The 13447-nt window shown below is 38.2% G+C and overlaps 1 protein-coding gene across 1 annotated transcript in view; it reads right to left on the bottom strand.

Annotated features, from left to right (window-relative positions):
* Positions 1-4785: 4785 nt before the first annotated feature.
* Positions 4786-13447, bottom strand: part of CPSF4 (cleavage and polyadenylation specific factor 4) — an 878803-nt gene continuing 870141 nt past the window's right edge. The window contains exon 8 of the mRNA XM_044089362.1: positions 4786-6399. Coding sequence (XP_043945297.1) covers positions 6328-6399 — 72 coding nt within the window. The 3' untranslated portion in view covers positions 4786-6327. The remainder of the gene's footprint in view (positions 6400-13447) is intronic.

Below are 13447 nucleotides of genomic sequence, written 5' to 3'. Positions count from 1 at the left end.
TTGCGAGACAACAGAGAGTGGTAGCAAGAAGCATTAAAAACTCCAAACTTCCACATGATGAAGGATAGCATTCTATGGTCTTCACTTCTCCCTCCAGGCATCTTCTGATATCTAGAGACAAGAAGAATTGAAAGGAACCTTAATGGGTACTGGCCTCAAAGAACTGAAGGCTGAAAAATAAATGAAGACAGATAAATGAGGCAAGGAACTAGCACTACTTACTTAAAGATCATGTTTAAAGGTGTGAAATTAACTTTTCAAACAAAAACGTGTTTACATGCATATTTATGAATGCAACACTTTTTTGTGTAAAAAGAAAAGTCTGCTTTTCAGCTTTTAAAAGAATAACAAGTTCTAAAGATTGCTTCCAAACATGGAAGACAAAATACTGAGCCATGTTTACAGCATTAATATTCAATGGAGAGTAGGAGATGCTTACATCACTTTGGTTTCCAGCTCTAATTATGCTGGATTAACACAGGGTAAGTAAACTGTAAATTAGCTATGTAATCGCCAAATTGTTAAATTAACAGTTTGGGGGGGGGGGGGATTATTACTACTACTAATGATGCAAGTGCCTCCTGCCCAGCCATGAATATGAATATCATAAACAAGGCACAGTACATTTAGTCTGCCGTGTTCAGAAGCAATTTTTAAAAACATTTTATTTGTAAATAGGTGTGAAACAACCTTTTGTTTTTGTATAAAAAAGTTTGCTTGCATAAGATGCACGCAAACACTTTTCGTACAAAAGCAAAATGTAATTTTGCACATTTCAACATGATCTTCAAAGATAAAATAAAAACAAAAGGTTTGTTTTGTAGTACAAATAAAATCAGCTTTGAAGAAGTGATTCATATGTATGTGACTGTTAAGATCTTAGCTCCTTACCCACTTCTGGCTGTCAAAAAAATGAGGATCATACCAAGATAGGGAAACTAAGTAACAGAAACAGCACCTGCAAAACAGCTGAGGTTAGACACCAATGGCAATTGTAAGTACATTTCTGCAACAAAAGTGTAACAACTTACTTACAAACATCACTGTGATCACTAGCTTCTGTCAGGCATGTCACTAGAAAGGTACTTCAACCAGAAGGCTATAGTGTGCTTTTTCCTCTTAATATAAACCAATGAATTAACATTGCATAAAGGGATAAAGCCCTAACTACTAGCCAAGTAACCCAGGTTTGATTAGCGACTTGGGGTCTGAGGCATTGGCAGGTAGGGATTTGTCTGCCCATCCCACTAAGAGAGGGCATTTGTCTAGACATTTGCTGTGGGGATGTGTGGCCCACTGAGGGGGATTAGCCCTTGCATGTAACAGGCAAATGTAAAGGAGGGGGAGGTCAAAGGTTAAGTCATAAATGGAAAAAAAAAATTCTCCTTTAGAAGCAGTCAATGGCACAACGACCCCCCCCCCCACCACCAAACACGCTTAGGTTCTCTGACAGACCCATACTTGCAACAGAGAGTACCCAAGGGTATTTAAAGAGGCTGGTAGACCTGCCAATGGGCTGTGGTACTGTGATAGCAAGAATGAATGAATCAGAAGGGGATAAAAAAAAAATGAAATTTTCAATTTGGTCCCAATTTAATGCTTTTCCATGCAGCCCGTGAAAAATGTACAGCCCTACAAACCTGTGACAAGATGAAGGTGTGTGCATTTTTTCCAAAATATTTAAAAACAAAAACAATGGAATCTCAAATTGTATGCTCCTTTTTGTAGCTTAAACTATCTGTTAATGTAACTGAAAAAATAATTTTATATATATATATATATATATATATATATATATATATATATATATACTTTTTTTTTTTCTTCTTTTTTTCAGGAACATTATGTTCTACAGAAATCTGTTTCATTCAACAATTAACTCCTCTGCAAACTACTTGAACAAAAAATTAGATTACTCAAAATTGGCATTCTATGCCTTTAGAAGAGATACCTAAAAGGTGGTCACAGAAAATTTACTGGATTCTATTTCCTTGACACTTCACACATGAAACCAAAAAGCACACAAAAACCTACATTTTTGGTGAAATGCTTGGACATATTTTTTTAAAGAAAAGTTAGAACTCTAAAACAGTGTTACTACCTCTAAAACACAGTTGAGAGGTTTCATGTTCTTCTGTATATGACAAGGGCTGATGGCAGACCAAAAGAAAATGTTTCTTAATTAGTGACTGTGCAAAACTGGAGGAAGAGGACACGGTGGACTGTAACACAGTGACATTCTAATGGCAAAGATAAAAAAATAAAGAACACTGCCAGTTTGCTTTCCTTCTCTTCTTTTACATAACCAGGTAGTGACTGCTAAGACAAAACGCGTCAAACTATACACCCATTTCCATTTTCTGGCTATGCAGTTTTGCACATCAAGAAAGTGTTCTACAACATATGTTCCATTCAGTACGTTTACTGAAAAACAGACTATTCTGCAAAAAAAAAAAAATAAAGTGCAGTTAAAATCCTAGCATTACACATCAAGAAATAAACTATCCTCCCAAGTGCATCCTCTGAATGCTGAATGAGCAGAGGTTAAATTCTACTGTGTTAGCTATGTTTTTCTGAAGATGATTAAATGGAAACATTAAAAATAAAATGTACTACTTTAAATCCACGAGCAAATAATTTATAAAACAATTAAAATCTTTAAATTTATAGCTCCTTCTTTGGTAAAAGGTTTCCAATGTAATGATTTACATTTTTCCCATTTGAGTCAGGGGCAGACATTTCTGGTCATGTAAATTCACTTTTCAGAGACGTACAGACATAACCTACCATAAGCAAGAAAACAATGTATGACTGCTCTGCAAGAAGTTTAAAAGGTAAAATAAAAAAAACATGCCTCTTGAAACTTACATATACGTGTTCTAGCTCTACTCCCAAATAGGGGTGGATTAGTCAGAAGCAGTCTGTGCATAAAAGAGGGCTCATCTCATATAATGACAGTCAAAGTCAATGAAGCCAATTTTGTTCGTACAGTGTTAGAAATGCAGTTACTGTCTAAAAGAATGAAAGGCGGTAACCTGGGGTTAACCTTTCTTGTGACTTGTGCAATCAAACCAAAAAATCTAGCTTAGATCCAAAGAAAACTTCCTGGCTTGCCCAAATGCACCCCAAGAATTGCGTCACAGTTTAGAAAACCATACACCTGGCTGCAAAGGGTAGCTACAGCTAAGTATAAGATGGCACTGTTCTTTGCTTCCCATAAAATTGCTCAGCATAAATAGCATGTGTTTCTTGCAAGCTGCTTAGTCTGAGCATGCCCTCACCTGACTCAAAAACTGAGGCCTGTAGGTTGCTGCTGCATGCTGAAATTTTTAGTGTACTATTGCAATATTGTGCACATAGCGCCCACTTAAGCAATGCAGTGTGTTGCTGTAGCTGTTCTGCACAGCTAAGCAAAGATGGGTACACTCCATTTTAAACAACAATTAAAAAGAAATGCACTTAGTATCGTAGAGTGTGAGGCTCTTCAGCTTGTCATCACCTAACTGTGATACAGCCTAGGACAACAGACTGCTGAGCATGGGAGTGAATTTCCGGAGCCATCTTGTGGCTTAAAGCACAATAAGCAAACTAATAATTATTCACAAAGGCTCCATTCACAACCCTCTTCAAAGATCGGTCTTACTTAAGTAGCAAAACAGCAAAGGATCTTGCCACACTGATGTGCTCAGTTTTGACTTTGCAAAAGGACTTTTTTGCATCATGTCACAGCTGCAAGTCAATGTTTACTGCTGAAATAGTAATACTGGATTATTAATTCACTCTTTTTACCCAGCAGCTCAGCACTCCTTACACTGCCAAGATGCGTTCACTCTTCGGCAATAATAACCTGACCAGCAGCAAAACTCCATAAGGTTATCTGATATTACAGAACACAAACTCCAAGCAACTAAAATAATAATTCATCTGTCTTCTATTTAAGCATACAGCGACAGTGATGAAGATACTGCCCAAACTTCATGTAGCTGTTCTTTTTTTTTTTTTTTTTTCAGGTCATAATTTGGTAAAAAAACAGGAGCTACAGAAGATATTTTTTTTTTCCAACAGCACTTTTCGTCTTCTCCTGGTTACAATGTACTATTCTGGTGGTACAGCATATTAGAGGGCCATTCTGCTGTCACTGCATGAAGGGCTGTAGAAAATATTACATTGTCTCTAACTTTTTGTGTTATAAAAGATCACAGGGCAGTTTGTAAAACAAAAATAAAAAAAAATAAAATGAATTTAAAGGATTAATATTCTTCTGTAAGCATTTCTGTGTTATACGCGATAAGAATATATGAAACTGATACAATTCTGAACTAAAAGCGTTCATTTTTGAAAACTGGAATCTGTGCAGAGGATGTATCCAATGTTTCCCTTAGGCAGCAAAAATGATGATGTCTGTTCTATGGGGAGGGGATAAACTTGAATTTATGGTACAGTACTAACTTAATACCTTATCTGGAAGCCACACTCAGTAATGTGTCAAACATTCTTTCCTAAAAGAGATGACAAATTATGTGAAAATAATGAGATAAATATCTAAACCGTCTAAGCTATACAGAGTTAACACTCTTCTGATAAGTGTACTCAGAACCTGCATACACAAACAATACATGACTACTCATTAACAAATGCTTAACAAACTTTGTGTCAACCCATTACTGCCCCCTTGTCAGCATTCTGTTTATAGTTTTCTGTGAAATGTGTAGAACAAGCACAAACGTGTATTTCATAGATGTGAATATACATCACATTATTTTAGACAGGATCAGGGGTCTGTGGTACATCAATCAACTATTTATTTTATGCAAGGAGAAACCAGAAGCCTTATTCAATATTGTTGGCTCACTGAGCTTACATTACCCTGGACAGCAGTTAGTATTATGCTTGGTATTTGGGAACTAAAATACAATGCTACTTGTATTTTTTAGGAAAGTCAATGGATTCATACATCAATAAGAAAATAAAAATGAACATTATGGGATGTTTTGAAACAATGCCTTCAATATATAGGTTAATACGTCTTATTACAATACGCCTTGTTCTCAGGCCCACCTCTCAAAAGATATCAGCCAACATTCTCACATCAAACTTGATGAATTTATATACACTACACTTCTACAAACTCCAGTCCTCAATTTCCAAATTTCATTATCCACAAACAGTGACTGATAAAATGTAAGTGATTCTAAGCAAACAGAAGAACAAACTATAAGTACTGTAACATGTCCAGGCATTCTTTAACCTCCTCCTAAACTGAAAGTTTACAGCCATTATACTACCCCAACCTGAAGCAGGTTTATTTCATACCACCTTAATTATAATTTCTGGCTATACTCAAAGCAAATTCATTTTCAAATCTCTCTTAAGGATTCTAGCAGCTTTCATTTTTATACAAATGACAAACACCTATGAAAACTAGTTCCCATCAACTAGAAACCTGGGTTAAAAGCTGTCTTTTTTAAACTAAGATAGTACAGAGGGGACAAGATGCGGTCAACAGTACAGTAAAGAATGAATATGATGATTTCAGGTTTAAACTTTCTGAAACAGAGCTACTGCCTCTCAGGTGGCATATTATAATTATGTAAACAGAAGGAAATCAGGTGCTTGACACTGAAAAAATATAAATCTAAGTAAACCTAACACAATGCAAAAAGAAAGGGATATTTTCTCCTGAAAGCCATGTCCTATTGGGAACTTGTAATAGCCTCAGTTATTTACAGTTAATTTAAATAAGGTAGTCCCTAATATAATGTAATATTTAAACAATCAGTGAATCCTCTATAGTCACAGATTTAAATGTCTTGCTCACTACCATGTTAACTAAAGAAACAGACATTGTGGCATTTTAAACTCAGTTCTTCTGGTTTCACAATCTTCTGATTCGTTCTGTGAACCTGATGCCTTCATTTGTATTTTCATTGTTCTGGAAGGCAATAAGAGGTGTATAGGATGACACCTGGCTGACTACAGCACAAGAACTGTGAAAGGCTTCTTCCACATCTGCTACCTTCAGTCATACATTCAAAGTGGTGCTGTGAGAAGTCAGTCCTTTTAAAATAAAAAAAATTAATACATGAAAGAATAAAAATTTAAAAGCTCAATATCCTTCCAACTCAGACAGATCACTTGGCGGGCATCCACTGCTGGTTCCATAGCGTTGACACGTCTCTGGCTATGGCATTCAGGACAGTAAATTTTCTCCAAAGGCCCAGCATAGCAGGCCTTTTGAACAACTGTTAGAAAAGTAATGGAATTTTATGGAATCCCACAAAGGAATACATTACGGCCACTTCTTGACCTGATGATGCGATGCCATCATCACTGCTGTAAACTGAGAAATGCCAAATGTCCTTTGCTGCATCTATTTGCATAGTGTCCTTTCTCTCCACACTGAAAAACAGGAAACAAAAAGAGAAGAAAGCCCACATCAATAAGAATTTGTATTTTGCACCAAAACACTATAATACTGAAGAAACAATCTCCTATGGTGTATTTATCAAACTATTTAAACATATTAGAAAGAAAACAAGGAATTTTAGATGCTGCTTACTATCATAAAAATGCAAATAAGGCAACTTCTGCACTCTGGCTTCTAGTTCAGCAGCAAACAATGGGTCACAAACATGAAAATAAGTAGCATACATACTAGGAAAGAAAAGTACGGGCACAACTGTTTAATGACTGCTCCAGTCATAAAATGTCCCCATTTATTTAGGTCCAGACATTACAACTGCTAAATTATTTGTCTGCAAACAACATCTGAAACAGACTTTTTTCCATGAATTAAAAGGCCTTCACTTAACACAAATCCACTGTGCACTTGGCTTGGAATAATGAAATTCTCAAATGCCAGTGTCATTCAATTATACGTTGCTACAAACAGCGTTTCAACATTTACTTCATTCTCTTACAAATATACAAATAGCAGCAAATAGATTACGCCCAATTTTTGTTTAATATAATTTAAGTATGAGAAATCTATAAGATGGAACTATATTCAAATATTCAAGCTTTATAAAATACTTGCATCTCAATTTTACATCTGAATGATGATAACCTTATGGAAATGTACCATTTCAGATTACTATTTTTTTTTCTTACAGATCAGCTGGATAATCAGACATTCTCTAAAACAGTAAAAGATGAAGAAAATCTGAAACAAGTCAATACAACTTCTGTGAAAACAGCAATGGAACAGAAGGAAGAATAAATTAGAAAAATGACTTACTGAACAGCAGTGGCCAAAAAAGTATTACTTCCTGCCTCTGCTGCATCATCCCTTCAAATCTAATCAATTACTGCTGTTGGAGAAATTAAAGCTGCTATTTTGAGCATCACTATTTATTCCTGATGCATTCTCTTTTATTGCTTACACAAAGCAACAGTAAATCACTTATACACTGGAAAAATATGAAAAAAGAGTTACGTGAAGTACTCTACTTAACAGATGATCTCGACTGTACACCTACAGAAGGTCAAAATGAATTATTAAAGTTTGTGCTACCTGGTTCTCAGATCAGACAGACAACCTTTTTACACAGCCTTCTTTTTTAAACACCTTTATCAAATTTACATTTAAATAAAAGTAATCAAACTGTATTAACATGTTCATGTTTACAAACATTATACTTCATATACACTGCTATATATCATATAATCTAAGCAACATTACATAAATTATTCAATTCCTGCCCTATTTTTTAAACAAGAAACATCTTTATTAAACCATCACTTATAATATAGGGAATTATACATTCATATAAATGAAAATAAACCACACCGACACAATCCTAGTTGCAAGCATTTTACATCACAAACCATACTGACACACTCCCAGCTGCAAACATTATACATCACTTACAATCTACCCAATTATTTTCAAACATTACACAGCTCATTTAAGTCCTGCCGCCTTTTAAACCTCATTCCTCACCTGTATGTACTGTTCCCAAAATTCCCATTTTTCTCCATGTAGTTTGCACCTACCCTTTTCTAAAGATCTCAATTCCAGTTGTTTTATCTCTGTTACACTATTCACTACTTCTAGTATAGTTGGTTTAGATACTGATTTCCATTTTCTAGTAACTGCTTTTTTGACAGCCACCATAATTGAACACAGCATGCCAAGGCAATTCCTGTTCTGCATCATCGGTCAGAAAAATCATCTCCCTCACCACACCAATCTGCCCACCCAGCATCTCTGACAGTGCATCCCGCAGGGAATCCTTAAAGTCCGCCAATTCACCACACTCCCAGAAAATATGTTCCCAATTACCTCTTTCTTCCCTGTCACACCTCCAACATTTGCTGTCTACCTGAGGAAAAATTCTCTGGAGTCTACTTGAGGTATAAAAATATCTATGTAAACATTTTCAAGCAAAAGTCCTAAATCATCTAGATTTTGTTCCATATTTGGGAGACATACGTATATCCTCCCATTGTTTCTTTGTGAATTGCTTATCCAGTCTCTCTTCCCAATCCTTTCTAACTTCCTCTGATTGATTCTTACAATTATCATGCAATATTTTATACGCTCTACTAATTATTCCTTTTTTAAAGGCAGTTTCTTTTCTAGATTGTACTAAAAACTCTACCAGTGCTGGTCTTTTGTTCAGGACCCCCCCCCCCATTTCTTTCTCTTTATCTATATTCTGGTATCAATCCTTGATAGGGAAGGCAATCTCTAACTTGCAGTCCAAATAAATTCTTGGCATCTTCCCATTCTATCATCTTTCCCTCTCTAGTTATTTGATCCCAATACCTTGGTTTCTTTGCCAGTTTTCTTCAATAAATTCTAGCCCCCTTACCTATTGTCTACATCCCTAATTGCAGTCATCCCTATCTGCAGAATCTTCGATTTTTACACATCCTTCTGAGTTCAAATCTGTGCGACTTGTTTCTAGGATCAAGTAGGCAACCTTCTTTACATCTCGCTAGGATTGCCTGCTAATAATCAAGACTGTACAAGAAAGCAGTCCTTCTTGTCTCTCTTCCAGTTCCTCCCTAACAGAATAAATCAACCAACGAAAAAATACACAAGTGCACATACCTAAATAGTTCTGTATTGCATTAGAAAAGAAGGCAAGAACTGAAAGAATGAAACAGGAAAGCATCAACTGGCTCTGTGGAGCAGAGGGATATGGCCCTAAGTGTGACCCACATAACCTAGGTTTCTGACAACAGAAAGCACAGTTGTGTGAGAACTTAACAGTAAATGTCCTTCTTTTCACGGTTGCAGTATTCATTACATCTGAGATATCCTGCCAAGGATAGCCAAATATTCGGCCAGCATAACAAAGGCTTTATACCTTCCAGGCACCATACATCAAATCTATGTCCTACATTCAAGGTGTAAAGTACATGTGATGTAGGAGTGCCAAATCCTAAGAAATGAACTGCTCCAGAAGAACCAGAGTAACTCAAGAGGAAAAACAAAAGTATGTGCATCCAGGAAGGGAAGAAAAAGGAAAGTAAGTAAGAAAGCTCACTTGACCAGAAGGAAAGCAACAGAGTACAACTGGGAAGGAGGGAGGGACATAATACTGCAACAATGAAAAGCAGGACATCTACTGCTTTACCAAGTTCTTCTACAACTGTATTATGCCCTTTCTTATCACCAAAATACCAATGCAGTATTCTTTACATCTGGGAGAGTAGAAAATCTCTTCAAGAGCCGATGAAGGATGGCCCTAACAAAATATGCCCTGGCCTTAGAAATCATATCCAAAGTACAGTTTTGTACCTACCATAAATGTAGATGTTTGAGTGTTCACCCTGCTGCAGTCATCACACTTGGGTTATCCTGCCGTCAGGCGGTCCCGCAGTCGGCCAGAATTCCAAAGTCTTGGTCCAGCGTCGGTTGCTGTCGCTTCTTCCCTGACGTCAGTGCGCCAGGGGTAAATGAGAGGCATCCGACGCCATTTTCTTCAGTTCTTCTTGCACCAGATGTCAGGTGCCCCCAATAGGTAGGCAATAGGTAGGCAATATATATATATATATATATATATATATTTATATATATAGCTATATAAAAAATATATATATAAAAATAAAACAATACCTTCAGGCACAAGCAAATACACCACAGAGGTTGTATAGGATAGAATGGTATAGATAAGTCCAGCTAGTTCAGAGGGGATGGAGGGAGGGTAACCTGGACTGCAGCAGAGTGAACACTCGAACATCTACATTTATGGTAGGTACAAAAAGTACAGTTTTGTACCTACCATAAATGTAGATGTTCGAAGATCCACATTGCTGCAGTCCTTACACTTGGGTAGTCCGCTGTCCTCGGTCGGCCCGACTATCAAAGTATAAGGCTGACGTCGGTCAAGGCGCATTTGACTGACATCAGGACGTCAGGGTACAAATGCGCATGACCGACGTCATATCCTCAGTCTTTTCTTGCCCCAGATGTCAGAAGACCCTAGAAATAAAGGTCAAAACCAAAAAACAGCAAACCAACAACCAACCATCCTAGCATTAATAATATGTACAATATATACAATATACACCCTATTAACAACCCAACCCACACAACCGCCTCCAAGAGGGGAAGGAGGGAGGGTAAATTGGACTGCAGCAATGTGGATCTTCGAACATCTACATTTATGGTAGGTACAAAACTGTACTATGTTCTTCATCTCACATTGCTGCAGTCCTTACACTTGGGTAGAATCCCAAAGCAGAGGTAAGGGTGGATGGCTAAACTATAAGGAAGCAGGAGCTGCCAAAATGCCCTGCAAAACAGCAGTGGCAAAACCAGCCCTGGATTTAGAGTAAAGTGGAAGGTGATAATGCCTAGAGAAAGTATGCACTGAACTCCAAGTAGCTGCCTCCAAAATATCCTTAGTTGCCACCCCCCTCAAAAAAGCTGTCATAGTGGCAGTAGCCCTAGTGGAATGAGGCCTAATCCCAGCTGGAATTTCCTTGCCATGATGGGAATAACAGAAAGCAATGCAAAACCCAATCCACTTAGAAATAGTTTGTTTTGACACAGGCTTGCCCTGAGAACTCAAAGCAAAAGAAACAAATAACTGCTGAGACTGCCTGAACCCTTAGTTCTGTCCAAATAATATCGCAACTGCCTGTGTACATCTAAAGTGTGCAAAATCTTCTCCCCTTTATTTTGGGGATTTGCATAAAAGTAGGCAAATGAATAGTTTGGTTTAAAGCCACACTAGAAACCACTTTAGGCATAAAGGAAGGATTAGTACGTAAAGATACCCTATCCTTATGGAAAATTAAGAAAGGCTCAACCGCCATAAGGGCCTGTAACTCAGAAACCCTTCTTGCAGAGGTAATAGCCAACAAAAAGCAGTCTTCCATGATAAAACTTTAACTCAGCAGTAGCTGCAGGCTCAAAAGGTTGTAGAGTGAGTTTCTCCAACACAAAATTGAGATCCCAAGCAGGCGTAGGAGCTCTTGGGGGTCTTATATTCTTTGCCCCTCTAAGAAATTGCTTGAACAAAGGATGAGAAAACAATGGTGGGTCACAATCATAGTGAGCTGAAATTGCTGCAGCATGAACCTTAATAGAAGAGAAGGACAAACCTTTGTCCAGTAACTCAGTAAGATATTGAAGAGCCACACTTAAATTAGGCTCGGTAATATCAAAATCCTTTGCTGCACTCCAAAATAAAAATCTCTTCCATTTATCTGCGTACACTTTCCTTGTACTAGGCCTTCTAGCTTCCAAAATAACATTCAAAACTTGCTGTGGAAGTGGAGGCCCACTACAGTTCAAAACAGAATATGCCAGGCTGTTAGGTGCAGAGAGTGAAGCTTGACATTGAGCAAATGACTGTCCTCCTGAGACAACAGGTGTGGAATCGAAGGTAAAGGCCATGGAGGCTTCCGTACCAGGCTTCTCAGTAATGGGTACCAATGCTGTCGAGGCCAATCTGGAGCTATCAAAATCATCCTTGGCTTGTCTTGTCTGGCCTTCAGTAGTACCTTTGGGAGGAGAGGCAGAGGTGGAAAAGCATACACATGAAGATTGCTCCAATTGAAAGAAAGAGCATCCACTTTCCAAGCTGTGGGATGAAACCTTTTTGTGCAAAACTTTGGCAGCTGGTGGTTCAGTGGAGAAGCTAACAGATCTATGTCTGGAGTTCCCCAAGACACTGTCAATTTCTGAAATACATGAGGATCCAATTTCCACTCGTGGGGATCCATAATTTGTCTGCTCAACACATCTGCTAAGGAGTTCTGTGCTCCTGGCAGAAACCTTGCCTGAAGATTTAGCTGTAAACTGAGAGCAGTCTCCCACAAAATCATTGCTTGCCTGCAGAGGGGATAAGAATGTGTTCCGCCTTGCTTGTTGATGTACCACATGACAGTTGTGTTGTCTGTTAGAATCAACACCTGCCCTGGAAGAAGTAAATCCTTGAAAGCTATTAATGCAAACTGGACTGCTAACATCTCTTTCAAGTTGATATGTAGATGCTGTAGTCTGGCAGGCCACTTGTCTTGTATCCACTTTCCATTCAGATGAGCTCCCCAAGCTATGTCTGAGGCATCTGTCGTTAGAATCTGACTCGCCTCTGGCCGGGTCACAGAGAGTCCCTTGTTTAGGTGACATTCCTGAGCCCACCACAAAATTCCTTTTGAATGCAAGGTATTATTTGAATGACAGTGTCCAAATCCTGGCAGTGCTGTGTCCATACATTTTTGAGATACCATTGCAGCTTCCTCATATGCAGTTTGGCATTGGGAAGCACCAGAATACAAGATGCCATGAACCCCAAGGCTTGAAGGACTGTCCTTGCAGTCAGCCTGGACAGATGAGACAACTGATGAAAGTAAAGGGAAAGATTCTTTTGTTTGTCCGGGGTCAAAAGGCCATCTGGGATGCTGTATTCAGTCTCACACCCAGAAAGCACATGTCCTGAGAGGGTACTAGACTGGACTTTATTTTGTTCACAGAATACCCCAGGCATCTTAGCACTGCTATCACATAGTGTAAATGATGAAGAAGTTCGTCCTTTCCTTGAGCCAGAATCAGGCAATCGTCCAAGTAAGGATAAATCTGTATTCCTTTTAACCTGAGGAAAGCTATCACTGGAGCCAGAACTTTCGTGAACACTCTGGCGCAGTAGATAAGCCAAAGGGCAATGCAGAGAACTGATAATGAGAATTCCCAGCTCGAAAACGCAGATACTTCCTGCAACTCAGTCTGATAGGAACATGAAGATAAGCCTCCTTGAGATCTAAAGTTACCATCCAATGATCTTTGCCCAGCAGAGGTAAAAGCTGCTGTAACGTCAACATTTTGAACTTGGGAATGTCCAGATAAGTGTTGAGGATAGATAGGTCCAAAATTGGTCTCCACGTGTTCCCTTTCTTTGGTACTAGGAACAGGCGAGAATAAAATCCTAGGCCCACCTCTGGCATAGGGACTGGCTGAATGGCCCCTATTTGGAGTAACAGAGAAATT

Source organism: Protopterus annectens, chromosome 12.part0 (genome assembly GCF_019279795.1).
Source record: "Protopterus annectens isolate FY-2018-M chromosome 12.part0, PAN1.0, whole genome shotgun sequence".
Classification (NCBI taxonomy): Eukaryota; Metazoa; Chordata; order Ceratodontiformes; family Protopteridae; genus Protopterus; species Protopterus annectens.
The sequence above is the reverse complement of the archived record's forward strand: the minus strand, read 5'-3'. Positions and strand labels throughout refer to the sequence as shown.